The sequence below is a fragment of the Trachemys scripta genome, chromosome 4 (assembly GCF_013100865.1).
Source record: "Trachemys scripta elegans isolate TJP31775 chromosome 4, CAS_Tse_1.0, whole genome shotgun sequence".
NCBI lineage: Eukaryota > Metazoa > Chordata > Testudines > Emydidae > Trachemys > Trachemys scripta.
Window position 1 is genome coordinate 16,469,425 of NC_048301.1, and position 25,414 is coordinate 16,494,838.

General features: G+C 41.7%; 1 protein-coding gene across 3 annotated transcripts; it reads left to right on the forward strand.

Annotated features, from left to right (window-relative positions):
• Positions 1 to 214: 214 nt before the first annotated feature.
• Positions 215 to 24,387, forward strand: ZBTB1 (zinc finger and BTB domain containing 1). Of its 3 annotated transcripts, none has more exons than XM_034767925.1 (3): positions 215 to 399; positions 10,101 to 12,012; positions 22,464 to 23,873. In XM_034767925.1, the coding sequence occupies exons 2-3, from the start codon at positions 10,121 to 10,123 to the stop codon at positions 22,498 to 22,500; spliced, it is 1,929 nt and encodes a 642-aa protein (XP_034623816.1). In that variant the 5' UTR covers positions 215 to 399; positions 10,101 to 10,120; the 3' UTR covers positions 22,501 to 23,873. The 3 variants fall into 3 exon arrangements, with proteins under 3 accessions (XP_034623816.1, XP_034623817.1, XP_034623815.1); XM_034767926.1 differs by lacking the exon at positions 22,464 to 23,873 and adding an exon at positions 23,880 to 24,387 and having other exon boundaries at positions 216 to 399; XM_034767924.1 differs by lacking the exon at positions 22,464 to 23,873 and having other exon boundaries at positions 224 to 399; positions 10,101 to 12,605.
• The last annotated feature ends 1,027 nt before the right edge of the window (positions 24,388 to 25,414 follow it).

Consider the following 25,414-nt stretch of genomic DNA (forward strand, 5'->3'; position numbering starts at 1 on the left):
GGGGGGAGGATGGGGGGGCGAACCCCCCGTGCGGGCAGGACAGGGTGGTGGGGGGGAGGATGGGGGGGCGAACCCCCCGTGCGGGCAGGACAGGGTGGATGGGGGGAGGATGGGGGCAGGCCAGGGTGGATCTGGGAGGAGGCGGCATTTGGGAAGCCAGGAGCCGCCCGCCATGCCTTGGCCGCGGCTGCAGCAGCAGGGCCGGGACCGCTGGCCGCCGCGGGGGGAGGGGTCCGGCTCCGTGCGGTCGCGGAGGAGCCGAGCGGCGGCAGCAGCAGGCGCGGCGGGGCGGAAGTCCTTTGTTGCAGCAGCAGAGGGAGCAGCGCGGGTGGCTCCGACCTCCTCGGCCGCCGCTTCGGCCCCGCGCGGAGCCCCCGGACCCTGCTGGCCGCGCGGCGGGTAAGTGGGGTGCGGGCCCCGCCAGGCGTGGCGGGAGAACTGCCCTGCGCCGGGGCCGGGCCGGGGGCGCGGCGGGAGCGGCTCCAGCCTGGGGCGCGGGGCCCGCTGCACGCCCGGGGCAGGCTGCGTGGCGGCCGGCGGGCAGGGCAGCCGCGGCTGGGCCGGAGGGCAGCGCAGGGCCCGGGCCCGGGGCTCCGGCAGGCGTGCGGAGGATCCGGCGTGCGCGAAGCGGCTGGCGCCCGCTCGCAACAGCAGCTCCTCCATCGGCGGGAGGTGGGAAGTGACGGGGGCGCGGGCTGCGGCCCGGCTGTGCCGTGGCACATGAGTGCGGCGGATCCCCCCGTATAGGGGAGGTGGGACTAGCACTGCCAGGGGCTTTCCAGCGGTCCCCACCGATCGCCGCCATGGGCACCCGAGCGACATGTGGCCTGGACCCTGCCCGATTCAGCGAGCGGACACCAGCCACTCCTGGGAAGAAAATAAACTAACAACAAGGCGCCACCCGCAGCAAACCCCCCTCGGCCTAAAGGCTTCCGCGAGGGCCGCCTGAGACCCAGGCGAATCCTTACCCGGGGCCACTTCTAGATCAGCCACAGTCACTGATCGTTACTGTTTCAGAATCACTGTGCCCGGTGCTGCTGTGCCCTGACCTGTACGGGAGGCCTTTTGGACACTGCCATGCCTGTATAGATGGGCCTGCCTGCCCATAAAGATTTTGAAGCCTGCCCTACTAAGAGGTGTCTTGCTCCCTTCCTCCCTCTGTGAAAGAATTGAATCCTAAGTGCCGTCAGTCCCAGACAGAGCCGGCCAGGTCCTTTGGGGTTTAAGGATGTGTCTGAGCTATTTTCTTGGGTGAAGGTGGAAAAAAAAAATTCTCTGGCGGCAGATAGAAGTGACTTGTGAGGCAGGGACACTAAGTATTGGTTTACAGTCCCTTGTCTGCTGCCTTTGCTGTTGGTGATGGAATCCCAACCTAGCCACAGTTCCGTGGTCATGGAAGTTAATGCTGCACCTGCAGCATTATCCAGAGAAATGGACAAATGCTGGCTGTCGCTAAAGGATACGTCCAGAGATGGACAAAGCACAAGATGCATCAGCTGGCTGTATCGTCCAGTTTTTTCCAATTGAGTAGTGGTAGGTTTCCTATAAAATAGAGTCAGTATTCTAGAAAGCAAAGAGTGGTTACAGTCCTTTCAAGCTAGTGGTTGATGTCCTCATTAAGAGAGAAATCAGATGCTGCCACAGCCTAGAGCCCAGACTCCCTCCCAGGGCCCACATGCCCTCCCGCACCTCAACCCCCTGCCCCAGCCCTGAGCCCCCTCCTGCACCCAAACTCGCTCCCAGACCCCTCATCCCCAGTCCCATACTAGAGCCTGCACCCCCAGCCGAGCTCTCACCCTTCCACACCCCAACCTGGTGAAAATGAGCGAGTGAACAAGGGTGGGGGAGAGTGAGCGACAGAAGGAGTGGGGATGGAGTGAGCGGGGGCAGAGCAAGAGTGTTTGGTTGTCTGCAATCATAAAGTTAGCAGCCCTACCCAGAACAGGACTCCTGAACTGTACCCCAAGAAGAATCCCAGGACTCTTTCTTTCTTAGTTGTTGAGGTTGTGGATACATAGGAAACTTGATTCTTCTGGGTTTCCTGTATATCACTTTCCAGCAGTTCTCAAACTGTGGGTCGGGACCCCAATGTGGGTCGCAACCCAATTTTAATGGAGTTGCCAGGGCTGGCTTAGACTTTCTGGGGCCCGGGGCTAAAGCCCGAGCCCTGCCACCTGGGGCCCAGGCCCAAGTCCAAGGGCTTCAGCCCTGGGCGGCAGGGCTCAGGTTACCCTGCTTGGGGCTGAAGTAGGGTGACCACACAGCAAATGTGAAAAATCGGGACGGGGGTGGGGGGTAATAGGAGCCTATATAAGAAAAAGACCCCAAAATTGGGACTTTCCCTATAAAATCAGGACATCTGGTCACCCTAGGCTGAAGCCCTTGGGCTTGGGCTTTGGCTTTGGCCTCCTGACCCAGGACAGCGGGGCTCAGGTGGGCTCAGATTTCAGTCCCCCCTCCTGGGGTAGTGTAGTAATTTTTGTTGTCAGAGGGGGATTGCAGTGCAATGAAGTTTGAAAACCCCTGTTCTAGTCTGTCCTTCTGTACATCAGAGGCCATTACATTTTACCCATCTATCCCTGTGTTAAGTCTAATCATTTGTGTTTGACTGAAGCATAACTTCCAGAAAGGCAGCTAGGCTTGATTTGAAGACATTAGGAGATGGAGAATCCACTGAAGTAGGTTACTGTACATGCAGCTTGAGGTCATAAGTCAGGGTACTAGAAGAACTCTGAATATAAAGGCTTATTTTAAAAAATATTTTGTGCTAAATTTGGTGTCAGGGTTTTTTCCTGCTAGTTTGTTTTCCTATATATATATATATATATATATATATATATATATAAATTTATGGTTGTTAATACATTGGCTAATACAGAACATATTTGTGCAAGGATAGAGTAAATTATATCAGTTAAGTAACAGTAACTAGGAATTTCCACAAAAATCCATTGTGGCTGAGAAGTCAGCGCTCCATTATGCTTTTACTCTCTATGGGCCTGATCCAAAGCCTTTTGAAGTCAAGATTTCAGGGCTTTAGATCAAACCTTACGTCCTTAACTCATTAATGTCTTTAATGCACTGTGCTCATATTGTGAATATATAACATGTCTGTATCTTTGATGCTCTCAGCCATCAACTGAGAGTCAGATTTCAGTTCTTGTCAGATTTCAGCTGCTATTTCCCTTATTTGTGGAAAGGGATGCTGTATCATCAGAAGAGATCTTAATACTGATGTGGGGTTGAAGGCTTAAATGCTTGGCAGTTTGGTGATTTTTAGACTCTTTTATCTCTTTCACTGGTTCAGATCCAGTCTAGTTGTGATCTAAAGGCTGTTCATAGCCTATTTTCAATGAATTGATAGTCTTAGTACAGCTCTTAATGAACAGGTGTCCACATCACAGAAAACAACATCACAACCAGAACAGGAGTACTTGTGGCACCTTAGAGACTAACAAATTTATTAGAGCATAAGATGCATATGCATCCGAAGAAGTGGGCTGTAGTCCACGAAAGCTTATGCTCTAATAAATTTGTTAGTCTCTAAGGTGCTACAAGTACTCCTGTTCTTTTTGCGGATACAGACTAACGAGGCTGCTACTCTGAAACATCACAACTAGTACTCCTGTTGGCAGGCCCTGGCTGAGGGTGACATTCACCATCCTCAGGAATAGCCCAAGTAATTGAGCTTATCGTGTCGATCTCTAGAGGGTACTTCACATCCTCTATTTGTTTTTTCTACCATGTGGCCCCTCTACAGCATGCAAGGGGCTGTGGTGACCACTTGCTCAGCTCTTGCGCCTGTTTACCCACACATAGGTAGATTTCCCATATGTCTCTAATGCATTGGCCTTCCACACCAAAGTGGATTTCACCCTCAAGGGGCATAGCGGCTAAAACAGTGGTTCTCAACCTTTTGTATTGGTGACCCCTTTCACACAGGAAGCCTCTGAGCTCGACCCCCCCTTATAAATTAAAAAAAAAACATTTTTATATATTTAACACCATTATAAATGCTGGATGCAAAGCAGGGTTTGGGGTGGAGGCTGGCTCACGACCCTCCATGTAATAACCTCACAACCCCCTGACGGGTCCCTACCCCCAGTTTGAGAACCCCTGGTCTAAAATATTCTCTCTGTAGAAGTTATCCCTGAGGTCAGGGTTGAGATATGGTGGCGGAGGGGTGTGGGAAAATTTGCATTGTCACGGCCCATGGTATATCGATCTATTTTGTGGATACATGGGAAACTTGATTCTTCTGGGTTTTCGGTATATCACTTTCCATTAGTACTAAATTCAGAGTTTTCATTTGTTTCATTTTGTCTCCTCTGATCTTGGTTTCCACAGAAAAGCTGCCAGCAGCTAAGTCTGTGAGATTTCCATTTTTGCCTGCTCAGCAGTGAAAATGCTGGCTTCTGAAAACCACCTACTAATTTTAGGGGCCCAAATGCTCCTAAATCGTAAAGTCTGTGGTACTTTTTTTTTTAGAAAACAGATACAAATTTCAACAGGAACTTTGCCAAGGTCTCTACATTTTAAAATAAAAAAATGTTTTAGGAACTTTTTATATCTTTCGTTTAAAAACTTTTTTAAATCAATGCCATAGCAAAGCATGTTATACTGGATACCTACTCTTTTCAGTTAGAAGGCTTTTGACCAAAGCATGCAGATATTTGATATAGCTCTATAGCTTGTTCTGTTTTTATATATGCCACATTAACCGTAGATACTGACATAACATCATATCTGTAAATATCAATTCAAAATAAAAGGGAAAATTCTAATGGGAGAAAAATGGGAATTGAATAGTGTCTGGCAGTGTCAAAGTAAAAAGCAGAAAGGTAAAATGAGAGTACTGTGATGATTGTAATTTTAAAATTACAGTGAAATTACCTGATCAGAAATTACTCTAGAAATGTCTTTATATATATTTATATATTCACTTTATCTTCAACTTGAAAATGCTATAGGAACTCGTGGCAGTGGTGGTGCTTTGTCCCCATGCTGGCACAAGTCCAAAGAATAGCTTTTCAATGTGTCTTTTTACTGAATATCAAATAGAAAATTATTTCTTGAAGACAATGTGCCTGACACTGCAAACAGAGATGATGACATTCTCCGTCCAAGTGATTTTGTAATCTACAATAACTATGGTTGCCCATATTGGTTGGATATATTCCTGGAGGTTTCATCACATGACAGAATCTTTAATTAAAGAATTTAGTTCCTGGAGACTCCAGGACAATCCTGGAGGGTTGTTAACCCTAACAATAACTCAGACAGTGCAGTTTAATTACTTATTACACACAAAAAACTAAGTTATAAGAACATTAAGGCGTAATGTCAAGCACTCAAAGGTTAGGAAATGCCAGAATTGAGGTTGCCTGTGAATCTTAATTCATTCTTCCTTGTGCATGTGCATTAAGATACAGACTTCAAACATATGATCACATACTATTTTTTCCACGTACTCCTGCCTCATTCAATGCACAGGATGGACAGTGCTCACTTAATGAACCACTATTCAATGTTTGTTTTCTCCTTGTTTCTAATGTGTGGCCCTAAGCCTTATTTCCCGTACATCAGTCAAACCCCACACTGAAGACAGAATTACTAATTTCCCTCACATTTTTTCTGTCGCACATATGAGTGCTTCATAAACATTAATTAATCTTCACAACACCCCAGTAAGGTGAGGGGTGTTGAGGCACAAAGATTGAGTTTAAAATATTCACTAATTTTGGGAATCCAGTTTGTAAAGACTAGGGCCTGATTTTTCAGAGCACTTAGCATTATACAGCATTTACATGTTCAAAGCACATCTCCCACTGAGTTCAGTGGCAGCTGTGAGGGCTCTGCACTTCCCCTGGGTATTATGTTGGGCACCCACAAAAGGAGGATAGCACAATTAGTGACCACCTGTGATGTGACTTGCTTAGCAGCATCGCATAGGAACTCTATGGCAGAGGCAGAGATAGAATTCAGTTTCCCAGGGCAGCATTCAACTCCCTTAACCATGGGATTGTCCTTTTTCTTCCTGCAATTCCCTGCCTCATTTAATTTACAACACGCACTTTCCAACTAATGAAGCTAAACCCAGGGTTGCGAGTTCAATCCTTGAGGGGGCCACTTAGGGATCTGGGCCAAAAATCTGTCAGGGACCAGTACTTGGTCCTGCTGTGAAGGCAGGGGACTGGACTCAATGACCTTTCAAAGACCCTTCCAGCTCTATGAGATAGGTATATCTCCTTTCAGTATACAACTCTCTTTGATTCCCAGAGCAGATCCACATCTTGGCCACTGAATGAGGCAGGGTCCCATTGAAAAAATAGTTTGAGATTATATAATTAAAGACTGTATCACAATGCACATAGACAAGAGGGCTGAACTAAGGTTGCACAGGCAATCTTAATTCTGGGCTTTCCTAACTTTTGAGTGCTTGACTATGCAACTTTAATGTTCTTTTAACCTAGGGGTTGTTTTGTTTTTTGGCATGTATAATTTCATAGGTTTTTAAAAAAGCAAACTGAAAATAACAAATTCCATCATGTGGCATATGGGTCATCAGCAGGGTTGGAACCTTTCTACTGCACAGACCTCTGCCACTTGAGCTAACTGAGTTACTGATAGCAGTAGTAGGTTGTAATCCTATATGTCTAATCTTGGTGCCCACCCCCCCACACTTACTGGTTTTCTGTTGTCTTTCCCTATTCTCCATAGTCCTCATTGGCTCCCAGTCCCAGCCCCCTTGTCCAGCCAGTCCCAGTTTCTGCTCCCAGTCTCATCATCCTCCTTGTCCCAATCTCCTTTCCCTTCCCTGGTTCAGCTCTTGTCTCCTCTGGATTTGAATCAGACATGCTTTCTCCAGGCTGCCTGGGTGCCAGCAGGGAGGTCTCTGAGAGCACTGGAGAGACAGGCTCCCTGAGCTTGGTTCCCGTGCTCAGCCTCACCCTGGCCTGGTGTAGCCATTACAGGAAGAGTCTTAAGGTATGTCTCCACCGCAGTTTAAAAACCCATGGCTGTGCCAGCTGACTTGGGCTTGCAGGACTCGGCTGCGGGGCTGCTTAACTGTGGTGTAGACATTTGAAACCCAAGCTCTGGGACCCTCCCACTCCCAGGGTCCTAGAGCCCAGGCTCCAGCCCAAGCCCGAATGTCTACACTGCAGTTAAACAGCCCCTTAGCCTGAGCCCCGCAAGCTCAAGTCACATGGTACAGGCCAGCCGCGGGTATTTAATTGCAGTATAGACATACGGTTAGGGAGCCCCTAGAGCATGCTCATTTGCTCTTTGGGGATAGTACATGCATGGTCTGGTCAGCACTAGGATCTGTGAGAGGCTCGAGCATGCTCAGTGAGGACAGAATCTGGAGATTTTAGCTGGTAAAATCAAAAAAGCCTCTATTGAGCTTGTGTGAACTGTGATTTTTCCAAGGATTATAATTTGGCCAGATTTGCGTAGATTTTCATGAGATAGCCTTTGTGTCAGGGATGTGCATTTTGCCATCTCCCCGCCAAATTTATAGTCTCAACTCCAACGAGGGTAGCTGAACCTTTTCAAAGAAAAGATCAGCAGAATTTTTTAACATGGGCACAATGATGTATTTTTCCCTAGCCTCGTTGTCAGAAATGATGGAACCATTTTGGCTGATATTCCACTACACCCCCTAAAATCAGCTTGAGGCAGACCCCTGGCATGGAAAATTTCAGCCCAAATAGTTAGTTTGGCCAAATTATAAGCAACAGAAAACAGGGTCTTATAATGGAAATGTCAGACAACCTTAAAATAGGTGGTGCCACCAGCTTTGCCTATAATTATTTCTGCACTGAAGGTCCAATATTCAGGCACTGCTGTTTTTAAATACACCGACACATAAAATACATATGACAGGTTACTGTCGAGCTTGGAAGAAAAAGAGTGCTTTAAGAATGGATTTGAATTAGTAAGGTGCTATTAGTAACACTAAAATGTTAATGTAAGCGTTCCCTAAGTACTTGTATGCCCCCTATTATTATAGTATCTGAGCATTTTACCTGTTATCAGCATCAGCCCACTGTCGGGCTAATTCCTTTAGAGGCTTCAGGAGATATGCCTTACCAGTCTGTCCTCTTATGCATATCCAAGCTCAAGTGCTGAAGAATTTTAGGTTTTATTGACAGTTCTCTCCCAGAGTTCCCCTTTCAAAAGAGGCAATATCCTTTATTCCTACTTTCCTAAGGAAAAGAGAAACCTAAAAGAATACATCTTTTCTACCTCACTCCAATGCCTGTTGGAATACTCAATGTGAGTATTTTCACTGATTTCAATGGGCACGCATCAGGCCCCAGATACGGCATAACCACTTTTTTTGCCATAGGGTTACCCTGTTACAGAGCGGTTTTTAACTAGTAAACTTTACAAAATGTCTTTTTAAATAGAAGAATAAGTGGGATTTTTTTAATTACAAATTTGAATTTGCCACTTTTCAAGTTGTAATAAGGCCAGCTGATAATGTATATCTGTTCTCAGCTGATAATGTATATCTGTTCTGCACAGACTTCTCTGGTACAGATGGCGGTTCATAGCTGTCCTCATGCCTTATCACACCTGAAATGTCAGTATCCATTTTATGACCACATCTTCCCATAAGTTATATTTTAAACACATACTATGTAGTTTGAACTGAAATTATTAGTAAACCTTCAGTTACTGTTCTTAGGATTTAAATGGTAATTCAACATATTATCACATGAGACTGAATGTACAAAGTAACCTCAGGTCAAATGCACCTCATTTAGAGTCCTATGCATAGGTGCTGGAAGTAGGGATGCTGCCGTGGTGCCGCTTTTAGCACCCTCATTATAATTGTTCCAGTACGACTGGGCGTATGAAATGTATTTTGTGATTCCTTTTTTAAATTTACGATCTTGAGGGGTTGTTGCTTTTTGCTTTGTTTTTGTTCACTAAAACATCCAGAGTGATCTAAATGCTTAGAAATGTTGTTGCTTAGAATGTACCTCTTCATTTCAATGAAGTAAAAGATTCTGTTTGGGAAGTAAAATAACTGAATCTGTTTCCACCAAAGTGTCACAGTGTATTAACTAGTGCAGAACAACTTCTTTACTTTTCAGTGTAATGTAAAAACAAAAAAGAAGCTTCTACAATTGGTGTCACTTTTCTAATCAGATCGGAGTAACATTTCAGGGTATTCACTTCTTGCTCAGCTTTCAGTTTGGGGAGGGAAATCTTCCTTGTCCCTGACCCACTCATCAGGAGTCTCTGTTCCTCCAGGGGCTTTTTTGTTCTGTGTTTGTGCAGCACCTAGCACAATGGGGTCTTGGTCCATGACTGGAGCCCTTGGGCGCCGTGATAATATATATAAAAATAATAATAAGCCCTCCTACTGCAGCCATCCAACTTCCAACCAAGGCCCGGCTGACGTTAGTGATCCGTAAATGCTGCTCTTTAAATGGCCATAGTGGATGTTTTTGGGCAGTGTAGAACATTTCCTCCTCTTTAAGGATTGCATATATTGTTTCCATGGTGCTCCCAGCCTCCTGATAGCCTAGGAAGGAAAGAATAGTAATTAAACCTATGTTTCCTCCATGACAATGCAGCAGCATCACCAAACCAGCCTATGTCATAGTTGTCCAACTTGAGACACATTAAAGGACTCTGATTTTCACAGGATGAATGCTCAGCACTTTCTGAAAATCAGGGCCCTTTAAAGTATCTCAAGTTGGGCACCCAAAATCTTAGTCACGTTTGAAAATCTTGGCCATATTTCTTTGTGATTTACTTCCTGATTTGTTTACTAGCAGCAGTATTGTTGAGATCAGCACAGGCTTGGCAGTAACGTTTATTAGTTAACTGGTACTGAAAAATCCAGAAGAGGGAGAATAGAATAGTGGATATTTTTATTTTTCTTGGCACCAGTTTACTGGATTTTCTTTAGTAAGTATTTGTCTCCAGGAAGACCTTTCCAAACAGATTATAAAAATAGTAAGAATATAAAAACGTTGGACCCAAATTGCAGTTCTTAACAATTGTCCTCTGTATTAAAATGAGCTCCCTCTTACTTTCTGTGCTTATAACTTAATTTTTTATTTTTATTTTTCCCACAGGACTGTAATCGGAATACAAGATGGCAAGTACCAGCCACAGCACATATGTCCTTCAGCAGCTAAACAACCAAAGAGAGTGGGGTTTTCTCTGTGACTGCTGCATTGCTATCGATGATATTTATTTTCAAGCACACAAAGCGGTCCTAGCTGCCTGCAGCTCTTATTTTAGGATGTTTTTTATGAACCACCAACACACCACAGCCCAGCTGAATCTCAGCAACATGAAGATCAGTGCCGAATGCTTTGATCTCATATTACAGTTTATGTATTTAGGAAAAATTATGACTGCCCCTACCAACTTTGAGCAATTTAAAGTGGCGATGAACTATCTACAGTTATATAATGTGCCTGAATGTTTAGAAGATATACAAGATACAGACTCCTCTAATTTAAAGTGTTCATCTTCTGCTTCTAGTACACAGAATAGTAAAATGATATTTGGTGTGAAAATGTATGAAGACACACTTCCTAGAAATGGCAGTGAAGTAAACAGGTGGTGTACGGAGCCACCAAGTTCAACTGTAAACACATCCCATAACAAAGAGCCGGATGAAGAAGCTTTGCAGCTGGGCAGTTTCCCTGAACAACTATTCGATGTTTACAAAAAAAGCACCATGTCCAAATTCTCTAACACAAAAGATCGTGTGTCCCATTCACGCCGCTTTGGAAGAAGCTTTACCTGTGACAGCTGTGGGTTTAGTTTTAGCTGTGAAAAGTTACTGGATGAGCATGTGTTAACATGCACTAATAGGCATTCATACCAAAATACCAGGTTTTATGGTATTGAAAAAATTGACTTGAGTGAAAAAGACTCTACTTCTAAAATACTGTCTGCACAAACAGAGAACTATAAAGGGGATACCAGTCAAGCAGCTGATGACTCTTCATCTCCAGTGTCAAACATAACAAGCAGAAAAAGTAGTATAGTTGCATCTGAGACATCAGGTGAAGAAGGAAGTAGAGCCACTGAGAGGAAAAGGATTATCATCAAGATGGAACCAGAGGACAACCCGGAAGATGAACTGAAAGATTTTAACATTATTAAAGTGACAGATAAAGACTGTAATGAATCTACTGACAATGATGAATTAGATGATGAACAGGAAGAGCCACTTTACAGATATTATGTTGCAGAAGAGATCAATCAAAAGAGACGTTCTCGAAAAACTCTAAAACCCCGGTTGTCTATAGATGAGAATGCAAGAAAGTGTTTAAAAAACGCAAGGCATCTTAACAGGAAAGTCCCCCCAGTGCAGGAAGATGCGGAGAATGCTCCCTGTGAACTGTGTGGGCTAACAATTACAGAGGAAGATCTATCCGCTCATTATTTATCTAAACACATAGAAAATATATGTGCTTGTGGCAAATGTGGCCAAATATTGGTCAAGGGCAGACAGTTACAGGATCATGCACAGACATGTGGAGAACCCCAGGATCTGACAATGAATGGTATAAGAAATGCTGAGGAAAAAATGGACTTAGAAGAGAATCCCGAGGAACAGTCTGAAATAAGGGATATGATGTTTGCAGAGATATTGGAGGACTTCAGGGACAGTCACTTCCAAATGAACAGTCTTCCAAACAAACAGTTATATAAGCATTCTGCCTGTCCTTTCCGATGTCCTAATTGCGGTCAGCGTTTTGAAACTGAAACTCTAGTTGTTGAACATATGTCAAACTGCCTAGAGCAAGATCTGTTTAAGAATGCTATTATGGAAGAGAATGAAAGAGATCACAGACGCAAGCATTTCTGCAATCTTTGTGGGAAAGGATTTTATCAGCGTTGTCACTTACGGGAACATTACACTGTTCATACCAAGGAAAAACAATTTGTTTGTCAGACATGTGGGAAGCAGTTTTTAAGAGAACGTCAGCTGCGGCTCCACAATGATATGCACAAAGGCATGGCCAGGTATGTCTGTTCCATTTGTGATCAAGGAAACTTCAGAAAACATGACCATGTTCGGCATATGATATCTCATTTATCAGCTGGAGAGACTATATGCCAGGTCTGTTTTCAGATATTCCCAAATAACGAACAACTGGAGCAGCACATGGATGTTCATCTGTATACATGTGGAGTATGTGGAGCAAAATTTAATTTGAGAAAAGATATGAGATCTCACTATAATGCCAAGCATTTGAAAAGAACATAAGCATAAACATACTGTAAAACAAGCATTAAGTTGACAGCAGTGGGAACACCAAAGCAAGGCATACAATATAGCAGACAAAAATTGAATGATTGTTGAAAACAAGTCTTTTGTTTAAAGACCCTTTTAATCATAGGTGTCTTTGTTGTAGGGTCATTAAGTATATATCTTTTAAAAGCATCAAGTGTTTAATTATTACATTTTCACTGTTGCCTACTAGCAATTTCTGTTTTTAATTTTATTGTTTTACTAAGTAGATATGATACAAGTCATTATTTTTAAACTGTAGAGTAAAAGCACAAATGTTACCCCTTAACTGACTTCTATTAAACAGTTCTTAGTTTCATGTCCATCTGATGAGTGCTTCAGTATTTGCAGGTGTTGTTTCTTCATGTGAAATTTTAGATCATGTAGTCATTAATATGCAGGAGCATAATCATTCCAAATATCAAAATCAATTTAAAAAATGAAAACTGATGCCAAGGAATAATTCTTTGCTTTGTGACTCTACAGTCAGCACAGTCCTAGCTGTCCGAGTATTCAGATTCTTAGCATCTTTATTGAGATTCACGTCCCCAGGAATGCTGGTCAGGTTGGATAGGCTAAGTAAAACCATGCAAGACTGCAATGATATGAACAAAGGAAGAAATAGAGAATTAAGACTACAGTATATAGAGTCACAGAATTCCCATCTGAACAGTCATTTTCCATGCTCGATATTCTAGCAGAACTGAAACGGGCACTTCCGATGCAGTAATGCTTCCCTTCAGTTGCCTATCTGTATCTGCCTCAGTATTTATAACCTACTCATCACAACGGTATCTGATTGTTGAGTGTGAAGAGACTGCTGAGCTTTCTTAATAAGTGCAGCAAAGATGTTTTATGCCCTTTCAGAATCTTCTCACATACAGACCTCTTTGAATCTAGTGAAACCCGAACATATAGAGCTTATCTGTTTTATTTTAATGCAGTAAAAAACCACTGCATGTCAGCTGAGGCAACTTGGTCTTTGAAAGTACCACTGTGGGTCTGGGCTGGAATCTTAGACACCAGCTGTATAAACAAATACTAACTGCATGATTGTTAATAATGAAATCTGTGATAAGCAGTGGTGAACAAAGAGCATTTGAAAAAACAATAACAGCACCTTCTTCTTATATAGTACTTTTCATCAGCAGATTTCAAAGTACTTCACGAAGAAAGTCAATACCATTTCACCATTTTACAGATGGGGAAACTGAGGCACAGAGCAGGGACGTGACTTGCCAGAGGTCGCATAGTAGGCCTGTGGCAGAGCTGGGAATAGAATCTAGGTCTCCTGAGTCTCAGTCCAATGCTCTAGCTGGAGTATAATTGTCAGGGCTAAGTTTTGAAACCTTGCCATTTTTCAAAGACTGATTAATTTATAGCTCATAAAACAGAATGTCATAATATATAAATAAATAGATAAAGTTCACCTAAAAATTGCATATAGCTACTTAATCAAATGAGAATTTTCAGATACTATATCAAATTTCTGCTTTTATATTCAATTTTAAATGAGTTTTAGGTTTGTAAACAAACATAATGTGAATGTCTATCAAGCTGGAGCCTGATACACTGAAGGAAAAGGAAAACTTGGGTCCTGGACCTGTTCTCAGACCTGAGCACATGGATCCAGTTATAGCATTGGGGCTTCAGCATTTCACATACAAAAAGTATTGTAACAACTTAATTCTGCATTTCTTTTATCCCACAGAAATCAATGACAGTGGCACTGAACAGCACCCCTAACATTAATGCAAGCTAGTGTTTCCATTATTCCAAAGATTTGGGTTTTGGTTTTTTTTTTTTTCCCAGAGATTTATAATACTTCCATCCCAAGCTACATTGATCTGAAACTTAATATATCAGCCCAGAGAACAACCAGGTTGGCCGGTTTAAATGTTTTTGTGTCAGTGATTGGTTGTCAGGGGGTGGCTGAGAGAACCAGCCAACTTGTACATTGGAAAACGAAATTTCAAAGTAGCTAGTAGAATGGTGTTTGAAAAATAATTACTGATCAATGAGACATTGTAATGGCAATATTTTTATAAAATGTTTAGGTCACCTACAAATTCTCAGACATTGGAGTTACCTCTTGATATATAAACTCCAACGGAGCTGATAGAGCAGCCCAGGGCACTAAGAGAGAACTTGTGTGTGCAGCCGAGTTGAAAGAAGGGTATTGTGGCCTGGGGTGTGCTGAGAGATTTGGAATGCTGTGGGGGATGCCAGGCAAAGATTGGAACAGCACAGGAGCAGAGACCAAATTAGAATAGCGTAGTTGGAAGTGGAGGGCAAAAAATCCCAAAGGAGGGGGAGTGGATAAAATGTCCCATAGATGCCTGAAGGAACAGAGAGTGAGTGTGACTCAACTTGGCTGGGAAAGCTGTCAGCCTGGATTACTAACTCACCGTGGCATCAAACTCTTATTGCAGTTTGTGTACTAAGTATAAAACAGACTTTTGTGCTGGGTGGGCTGTTGTGGCACAGCAAAGCTTAGATAAAAGATTGCACTGGGCCAGAGGACTGAAAATTTAGAGGATGAAACACAGTAGCTAACCAATTGTCCCAGAATACACTGAAGAGCTAAAAGAGTGATTCAGAGACCCCTCTGCTTTGGGTCAGGAGCCATGTTTGATATGTGTTAGCCTGAACCTGTTAAAACCATGTTTTATACAGTCAGCAAACACAGTTTGATACCTAGTGTGGATGGGCCACAATGGCAGAGGAGGTTTTAAGCTGTGAATTGAATTGTTCTAGTGTACATACTATGTTTTTTCAGCGATTCCTCAGAATACCTGTTTTCCCATTGTAAACTGTATTGTAGTGACCTTTCCCTTCTCAGTGAGGGCTGTCTTCAGTTCTCTCTAAAACCATCCAACACCTCTCTTTCAATCAGAGGAGTTTGCTGGAGGATGATTTGATGCACTCCCAGCTTTTACCAGCTTGGGCAGTGGAAGAACCAGAATTCCTGAGCTTACAAGTATGTGCACTGGAAATAATGCTCACTTTGTGATCCAGGAGAGTGAATTGGAGCATCATGGAGAAGTTCAGAGAGGATCAGGCAAAGAGGCACAGAATGGTTGGAAAGGTCAAGGGGGAATGAAAAGAATCAAGAGTTCCTGTGAACAAATCAAAGGCAATAAGGACAAATCAGGGAGTACTAACTGGGCTGTGGGAGAGATGGGGAGAAACACTGTTGTAGTGATACATGAAAGCAGGTATGAGAAAAGCATGAGAAAGTTGAGAGAAAGGCCTGGAGTGCCTGATAGAGAGGATTAGGATGGCAAGAGAAAAAGATTGAAATCGTGCCAATGAGACAACGGAGTGGGTGAAAGGGAGCTAAACAAGAGTGTGCAGACCATTTAATAATGCTGTCTAAGGGCAGTGGAATGTTCTTCAGAGAACATAATGATATGGATGCAGTAAATACAAAATTACCATGTTCCTGCTCCCCCACAGTGGTAGTGTAGTGTTTTAAAAAAATACCCCATTAAAGAGACAGATGCTCAAAAAGCAAATATAGTACTAAAGAATGTTGAACCACTTTCAGTAAAATAAAAACACATCCCTGGAAATCTCATTGTTACTTGAAAGACAGTGAAGGAGGAGCAGAAATCCTTGATGTAGAGTTCTGTTTATCACACTTGTCGTTTTATTCTTCTCGCCATAGTTTCTCTGTATCCACTTCCGATACTAACTGGAATCCGATGCATGTTTAGATTGTATATATGTAATTCTGTAAATTGCTTGGGATCTTCGCAGATAAAAGGCGCTATATACATCTAGGACTATGTTTTAGAAAATACTAATAGTTAATTATTTTTCCAAAGAGAAATGAGCCTCTCCTGAGTCTCTGCCTCTCCCACCCCTGTATCTTCGGGTGCTTTGTTATTCCTATGTCCAGTGATTTCTCGCTGTTCTCCTGCTGCTGCTTTCCACATCCTGGCAGTGGTGTGGGCTGCAACTTTGAAAAACATTTTACTGGCAACCACATCTCTGCTCTCAGGACTTACTTAGAGCTAAACAGGGAGTTTGTAATGATCTGGAATGAGCTTTTAAATAGAACAAATGCTGTTAAGCCAGCTGTAGTTTTGGTACTGCACAGTCAGTTTCACATTTTTAAGAACTTGTTTTTAAAGGTTTCCTTGCAGCTAAGCTATTAATTTAAAGACCTGACAGGAATGGTTCTTACACATGGATCTGACTCATACCCATGATTAACAACTCTCTATCTCTGTATACATACCCACTCTCTTGATATGGGGAAAAGCCACCAGATCTACATAAGGTCAGAGAGACCTGTACATAATCCCTTTCTCTATTCAATTTACCCTTCAGATATGGTCTGGGGAGCCTTTTTTGTTCTCTTGATATATGATGGATAGCATCCCCCCCACCAACACACACACATTTACTCAGTGGGAAGGGGAGGTTTTCATCCCCTACAACTCTGATGGCATAACTGTTGAGGCTCAGAGGGGATAAATACCTTATGGAAGTTAAGAAGATCCATGCAATAGCGGCGTCATATCTGTTAGTTGCAAAATAGGGGCTTGCCTATCTAACAGGGGTTAAGAATCAAAACTTTTCTAACTTTCTGAATTCTAACCCAGTTGTTTTCAAGACATTTGGCCCCACAGGATGAAGCACATGGCTATTTTGAATTTTTAAAATAAGCTGGCTTTAAGTTAAAAGTTAATTTTTTAAAATTAGGAACACATTTTTAAAAGCTCTTTCTGTTTTTAGTGACTGTAAATTACTTTCCTGATTTTCTTCCAACTTCAAAAAAAGTAATCTTTCTGCTAACTATTCTTGAGAAATTTCAGTGCAACAGGATTTTGAGGAGGAAGAAGTTAGAAAAGTGTGAAAATAGAAGTTATAAATTAAATGTCTTCTCCAGTCTTATCTACAGAGTCACTGCCATGACTCTGAAATGAATTGTGAACTTTTTTTTTTCCCAAAAGAAAAAAATCTTAATTTGTAACAGAGAAAGAGAAAGCATGATTCAGGAATGGATTCATCCTGACAAAAATATTCATCACTGAAAGGAATAGCCGTTGCTGCTTTTCATAGGCTTGAGTGAACTGGTGCCAGCATTCAGTGGGAATGTTGCTGGAATCTGTCTTTCTTCATGTCATTTTTGTCTACAAATAACTCATAATATTTTCTCAAGAACTAGTAGGAAAACAATATTGTGCATTATACTTTCAGTGAGACTGCTCCCAGCAGTAATACTTTTTTGTGTGCATTCTTTATGAATATTGGGAACTGTAACTATATTAGGGAGGTTTTACATGAGCGTATTTAAGAAAAATGCCATACATGGCACAGGTTTTCAACTGTCCATTTATTTGGAGTGTCCAACTTGTCCCCAAATGGGTCACAAGGGCCTGAATTTCAAAAGTGTTGAGCACCCTCAACTCTATCTGAAGTCAATGGAGGCACTTCTGATAATCAGCACTGAAGTGCATCAATTTAAATACACACAATTAGTGGTCACTTTAAAAACATGGGCCTGTCTCAGTAGGATTGATTTCTTTACTCATTTTAATTCTTCTTCATTCTCATCTTTAAGGGGGAAACAAGAAGCCTTCATCCTTTGCTAATTTCTTTTAAAATAGTACACCAGAAGTCTTCATGCAGATACAACCACAAAAACAATGCTGCTTTTAGCATTTCCTGTGGGAGAAAAAAGCTAGTTCTTGCAGTTCATGAAAGAACTTTGATCTCTAGGTCCAGTCCTGGTGCCTTCACTCAGCTTTTATGCCAGTTAATTAGCCATTGACATCGATGAGAGTTTTGCCTGAGTAAGTGCTGAATAAGAATTTAGTTGTAGATAGGGTGACCAGACAGCAAGTGTGAAAAATCAGGACAGGGGGTGGGGGGTAATAGGATCCTATATAAGAAAAAGACCCAAAAATCGGGACTGTCCCTATAAAATCGGGACATCTGGTCACCCTAGTTGTAGATATTATGCAGCAGGAGGTGAATAAAGAAAATTCATGAGATTCTGTAATTGACATAAGGCCCCTCAGATGAAATGAGAAGGTTCTGTCCCCAAATTCCCAAACCCCTAGAGATCTGTTTGGATTGTAGGAATCCACTGGAAGCAAAGGGTGTCTGCACTTCTTTTGAGCTCCCTTACCTGTCTCCTCAGCTTCAGGGCAGAGTGCTTTCAATGGAGCCACATTGCTACAGTTGTTGCAACATCAGTATTGCCAACCCCAAGCGTTCAAAAATCATGAATCAGGCTTGAAAAATAATGAGATTGGCTTAAAACTCATGAGATTTTATATTTGAGATTTTCACTTTCACATGAATCTGGGAGCTAGTGGTTTAAGGAACAAATGATAAAATTACAAGAGTTGGCAACACTGCAACAGGCACCTTCCATTTCCTCCTTTTTTTCCTCCTCCTTCCTACCACAAGTAGAAGTGGTTATCAGAGTTAACTCTATTTCAAAACTGATGGGCAGAACAAAATGATCTCCCCCCTCTCTCCAAAGATAGAGCCCCCAAACCTCTGGAAGGGCCTGGAGTTGAATAATTCCAGAGAGGTGATACTCCCTCTTGTTTCCCTCAGATAGGGTTTTGTACAGCTTTATTTTCCTATGTATGTGCTGGTAAAATTGTAGAAAACTTTGTATGAAACATTATGAGCTGGTCTGCACTGAAAACTTACATTAGCATAGCTAATCTCGGGTATAAAAAAATCCATCCATCTAATACTTCCATCAACCTAACTACTGCCTCTCAGGGAGGTGGATTAACTACAACAATGGAAAAACCCCTCTGTCACTATAGTGAGTGTCTACACTGTAGCGTTTTAAGTGTAGACATACTTAAATGAATCAATCCAGGACTGAATTGGAATGCATTTACACAAGTAGCCAGTTAAGGTTACACTGGCAGCCTTAATTCTGACATATCCTGACATTTGAGTGCACCTGTAATGTTCTGTTAACAAAACAAATTTACTTTGTAGTGTAGCTCTGGCACTAGTCTGCAGCACAACCAGGTCCACACTCCAAAGTTTTCTCAGAATGCCTATGTGAAAAAATCCCCACCCCTCACTGACATAGCCATGCTGGCAAAAAAAACCCTATGTAGGTGCAGCTATAGCAGCCAACGAGTCCTTTTACCGATGTAGCTTATGTCATTTGGGGAGGAGATTTATGTATACAGCCAAAAGATCTCCATTTCGCGGAATAAGCTGGAACTCCACCAGGGGGCTCTGCCAGTATAGCTATTCAGTTATAGCTGTATCAGCAAAGCCTTGTAGACTAGCCCCAAGTAACAGCATTGGGCCTGATCTATAGTGGTTTGGGTAATAATAGCACCTTTCTAACAAGGATTGTGTTTAATTGCAGTTTGTTAGCATGTGTTAATGTGGGTACTGCCCCCACAGGCCTATATGTTTGGCATTAAAGCTCCCGAGTAACCAAAAATTAGCACAAACAGAAAAATCAGTCAGTTAAAATATCTGAAAATTCACAGATATAATGCTTCAATTCCCCTGGCTTCGTTTTGATTGTGAGAATAATTAAATAACCTGTGCAACAAAGTTTCCTTTTGGGAATGTATTTATCTGGTCAAATACAGTGTGGTCAGGACCCAAAATACAAACAGACTACTAAAAATTAGCTTGAAGCAGAGCAAATAACAGCAGAAATTGTCTGTGGCCTTCTATACCTCGCTAACTATCTTGGTCTGCTACACAGAATCAAAACAAACCAGTCGCACAATGTGTGTTTAAAGGAGCTGTGCACCTTCCATTCACCACAACTATACTTGCTTTTCTCCCTCACCAGGGGGATAGCAGCCTATGCATAAACCCAGGAGAGTGCAGAAAAGCCTATAGGCTATATATATATATATATATATATATATACACACACCTCTACCCCGATATAACATGAATTCGGATATAATGCGGTAAAGCAGTGCTCCCGGGGGGGCGGGGCTGCGCACTCCGGCGGATCAAAGCAAGTTCGATATAACGCAGTTTCACCTATAACACGGTAAGTTTTTTTTGGCTCCCAAGGACAGCGTTATATCGAGGTAGAGGTGTATTTAAAATATACATGCTGTGTGTGTGAATGGGAACCCCACCTTTCAAGAATCATTAAAGAATGGACATTGGGAAGCTGCTGCCACTATCAGTTACCACAGTGGGTGCACCATCTCCCTTAGATGTTTTAATAGGGCTTTTCCTCAATCTCTGATTTCCATTTGGCCTGTAGAAAGTGGTAGGGGGAAGGAAATTTTTGACCCATTGTGTCCTATTTTCCCTGGCTGAGTTCTGGAAGATGGCCCTTTAGAATTTTTCCTTGGCTGGCTAAATCACCAGGCTTGAGAAAATCTCTAATAGCTTTTATTATTTTTACACGTTTGTATAGGCCAAGTTTGTCCCCTCGGCCTGACATAATTGCAGTGTATGCAAAAACAGTAAGTAGCTATACAGATATATAGTACAGAGCCAACTTGTTGTCTGTCCAAGCCCTCATTTTGTTTACAAACAGCAAAATAGATCACAAATTTGCTCTGATTTTTAGGAAGCTACAGAAGCCTACACTGTTTATAGTTCTCTCTGCCAATGTCAATATATTTCTGTTCCTTGGGGTTGTGTGAGCTCCATCTGGTGGTTAATTTAACACATGTACACTTTTATTTAAACAGATTGACTAGTTTAGTTGAGACGTGAATATTTGAAGATTGCAGAATCAGATTCTGCTGATTTCATTTAAAACATCTGCTCTTAGGGTAACTGGATGACTTTACAGATTGATAATAGGATACAGAGCTTTCTACTGTGGCTGACAAGTTCAAATCTAATCTAGTTCACTAGGGGGCTTAAAGTCATTAGCAATGGCAACTGTTCACTGGTTTGCAAAGTGAGCCGGTGGGGACAGCCCAGTACATACACTACCACTATAAAAAGCAACAGAGGGTCCTTGGCACTAATCAACAACCTTTTTGCAATCTCATCAGAAAGATCAAGCATTAATGTGCGTGATGACTAATGCTACCTTCCCACTCCTAAAGGTGATCCCTGCAAAATGGCTTTGTGTACTTTAGAAGGATGATGGAAAGAGGTTTACAGTGTTTCTGCCTGAGCTGTATATGATCTGTGGATAAATAGAGATCGTTGATTTTACAAGGTTATCAGTCCAGAACCTTGTATAAACATTAATATTCATAGAGAAAATTAATCATTGGTATGATTTTTCTCACTTTGAATGCAATCAATCCCTTTTTCTGAACAAAACAAGGGCATTTCTCTACCTCTAAATTGGTCAAATCAAAGTCATGAAGCATCCATCAGTTCAATGAGACCTACTGGAAAGCATCACCTATCATCCAATACAGAAAGTTACATAGAAATACTGGGTCCAATAAAGCTGTGACTTAAAAGAGATGAAATGTACACATCAGGTGTAAGTTGATCAGAAAATGTATATAAGTAATGGATGTAAGGAGTGTTCCTTACACCAATCTGACAATCAAGAAAGTGCAATTTATACACCCACAAGGCAAAAGGCAACATACCAGGAAAAGCAATTAATAGGATTCTCTTTACAGTTTACATCCACTTCTGTTTTCTGGACAGTTTACGCCTGATGTGTAACTTATGCGGACACTTGTCACAAATGCATTTGGCCCAGAGACTTTAAGGAGAGTTGCAAGTGCTTACCCCAGGATTGAATTTGACCGAGTAGGGCTGCCTGTTTGGGTTCAATAGCATTGTTACAACATAGCTCAACAAAAAAATGAAGAGACAAATATGGAGCATTTTTTCAGAATGGTGACTGCCCCAAGCTCTGAGGAGACCAGCTGAAGGGAGGTAGCTCTCTCTCAACCACTAAGTCAAGCCATAAACCACAAGTCCTTACTAAAGTGTTGAGAACTGGATCAAAAAGAAGGAATGGCGACGTATTTAATCAAAATGAAAAGTTCACTTTTGGAACAAACTTGGGACAATGTTTAAGATTAATTGGGAGTGAGGGGAAAGAAAAGTCTTTTTAAGTGACATAGTTCCCTAACTTGATGTCCATTGTGAGTGCAACTGAAAAAGTAACATCTAAAGCAAAAACAAAACGTAGAGGTGGGAAGGATAATGGGGTGGCATTTGAGTGTGGGCTTCTGACGCTTAATATTTTTCTTGCATTTCTTTTATGTGGCAGTAGTGAAATAGGGACATCTAAGCTTCTGAAGAACTGAAAGATCCACGTTTGAAGAGGACCTGGGGGAGAAGCAGTCTGCAAAATACTTCTTTAAACTCAGAACCACATATGCCAGACCTGAACTGGCACCGTCTTTGCCTTCCTGACAGATTACACCAGTTGGTAATGGCACCAATAGCAGAATCAAATTAGAATGCTCAGTAAAAGCCCTTTGGGACTTGTCTCCATATTATATTATAAAACTGACTTACTGGTGACTCTACTTACATCTCTGGAAAACAAACTGAAATCTCATCTCTAAGGGCAGATAACCATAGGAGCCATATGCTAGGTGTTGAAGACTACACTGAAATGGGCTGGCAAACCCTGCTAATCACTTGCTGCAGTCCTTTTCTAAAATGAAAATTCTAAGGTTGCCATCAAAACCTTTAGACTTTTTAAAAAATTTAAAACTTCATCAATACAAATTAACAAGATCTAATTTTAATATATTCAAGGCAACTACAATAATAAATTAAGAGTTAAAACAACATCCACATTTGTTCTAGTCCGGAGAATAAGGTAAAAAACCCCAAAACTACATGGGGCCATGTGGAAGGATACAACTGGCATTGAGGCTCCCAGTCAAGAGAGGTTTCAGAGTCAAGAGAGGGACACTTTAATTTGCCTGTTGCCTCCCTACTGCCATCACCAATTTCTGATCTTGATATTGAAGACCTGTGAAGCACAGTACTTGTAAGTGGGGGTAAAGAGATAGTGCTGGAATCCTATTACAAGACTGGTGAATTAATGTGACAGACTGATTGGCCGTGGACATGAGTGAATGTGAAATAATCTTCAAAGGGAACAGTATGCACTTTGTTCTGTATGCGAGCCTTGCAAGGCGGGCCTAAAGGAGAGAAGGAGGCATTCATTTTCTGACTCAAGCATCTCAGCATTCCTAATATTCCTAGCTAAATTAATGAGAATAGAGCACAACAAGGCATTCAGTGTTTAGCATTCAGGGTCTGGACAGATTAAAAAAAAAAACATTAAGCCTCCTCCCTACGGATCAAAATGGATCAGATTCAGACATTTCGGTAGACTAAAAATATTGATTTAGCATTATGTACTGCTATCGCTTTGCATCTCACTGATTCTACTTATGGCTGTAAAAAGATGTTATGCTTTTTTTTAGCAACAATTGTTATCTAGAGAAGTGTTTGTGCATCTTTTTACTTATAACTTGCATTTGCTCACTTCTTTGACATGCTTACCATATTGTCTATACTGCTGCTTGTGTAGGCCATGTGCCTAGGCTTGCCTTTCTCTTTATAGTTCTATAAAGTAGCTACAGTATACAAATGCTAGAAAAAATATTAAAGTATCTGTGGGATTGGAATGCTTTATTTGACTATATACTCCTAAACATTTTAGCAGGTAGAAGTGTAAAGGGAGATCAAGAATACAGCACCTTTAAAGGATCCAGTACTGCTGGGGATGTTCATGAGTCTGGCCCTGTAGCTATTTTAAAACAACAGGAAAAAAAGACGATTCAAGTGTGAACATGAAGAAAGGAGAGAGACAGAACCCACTGGAGAGTCCCTCAGGGAGAAGACACAACATAGCTAAGACATTGACAGGAAATGGAGCTAATCTTCCAGAGAAAATGGGAAACCTGTGGGACTGTCAGGACTTGCAACACCTACAAGGCAAGAAGAGAGGAATGTACACAGCATTAACGGATAACAGCCCTTGCTGTTTGGGCCTTCCCAAATTACTTATACAAAGGGAATCTGGAGCAGGCTGTGACTGCTGTAACATTGCAATTATTTGTAGTCTCTGTAAAACAGCATCGGGGACATCCCAGGTTTTAAAGGTATTACTTTAAATTCTTAATTCATGCTTTGATACAGTATCTTTAATAAATTTTTATTATTCAAAAGTCTGCTTATTAATCTCATTTAATATCATCTCTTCTATTGTCTGGGTGAAAGCCAGCACAGCAACAGAATATAGCTCCAGCTAATACCTGCATCCTCCGCATTCCCGAAATTTTTCCATTCGCCTGATAAGATGGACAGTTTGGGAAACTGAGGCAATACACAGTGAAAACAAAGTAAAGAGACAAACAAGAGAAATCTTTAGCACTGATATAGTCCCATTCTCTCCAAAGTGCTAAACATTAGCTAATTGAATCAAAATGAATAATAAAGATGTACTGATTCATGAATACAGAGTAGCGAGTTAAGCTATATTTGCACTAGATCTTTCTTTTTTCCCGTTAAGATTTCCTGCCATTCCAGCTCTACAGTGGAAGGAATAGTGGGAATACAAGTGTAGATGCCTGTCAGTGTTTTAATACTGCTAAGGTGAGATCTACACAACACTGAGGTTAAAACATGGTTACCAGCATCCTCTCTACACTAAAGCTCCCACCTTTGCTACTGTCAGTGGAGTGTGCACTGGTGGCAACAATGGGAAATTTAAAGAAAACTCTAATGTAGTCAAGGATGGAAAGCCCAAGTACATAGCACACAAGTATATCTAATTAATACAACCAGTAAGCTTAACCTGAGAGTTTACCTATGACTTGGTAGATTATGGGAGATACATGCAAATAAGTACAATATTTAATCTCCTAAATATGAAACTGTCATTCCCTGAAATGACAAGAATGACTGGAAGAAGAACTCTGTAAGTTTGCAAGCTTGTCTCCCTCACTAACAGAAGTTGAACAGGAGTACTTGTGGCACCTTAGAGACTAACAAATTTATTAGAGCATAAGCTTTCGTGGACTACAGCCCACTTCTTCGGATGCATATAGAATGGAACATATAATGAGGAGATATATATACACACATACAGAGAGCATAAACAGGTGGGAGTTGTCTTACCAACTCTGAGAGGCCAATTAATTAAGAGAAAAAAAACTTTTGAAGTGATAATCAAGCTAGCCGAGTACAGACAGT

What these genes read in the sequence shown, in the direction of transcription:
- ZBTB1 (XM_034767924.1), top strand. Translation starts at nt 10,121, where the DNA reads ATGGCAAGTACCAGCCACAGCACATATGTCCTTCAGCAGCTAAACAAC.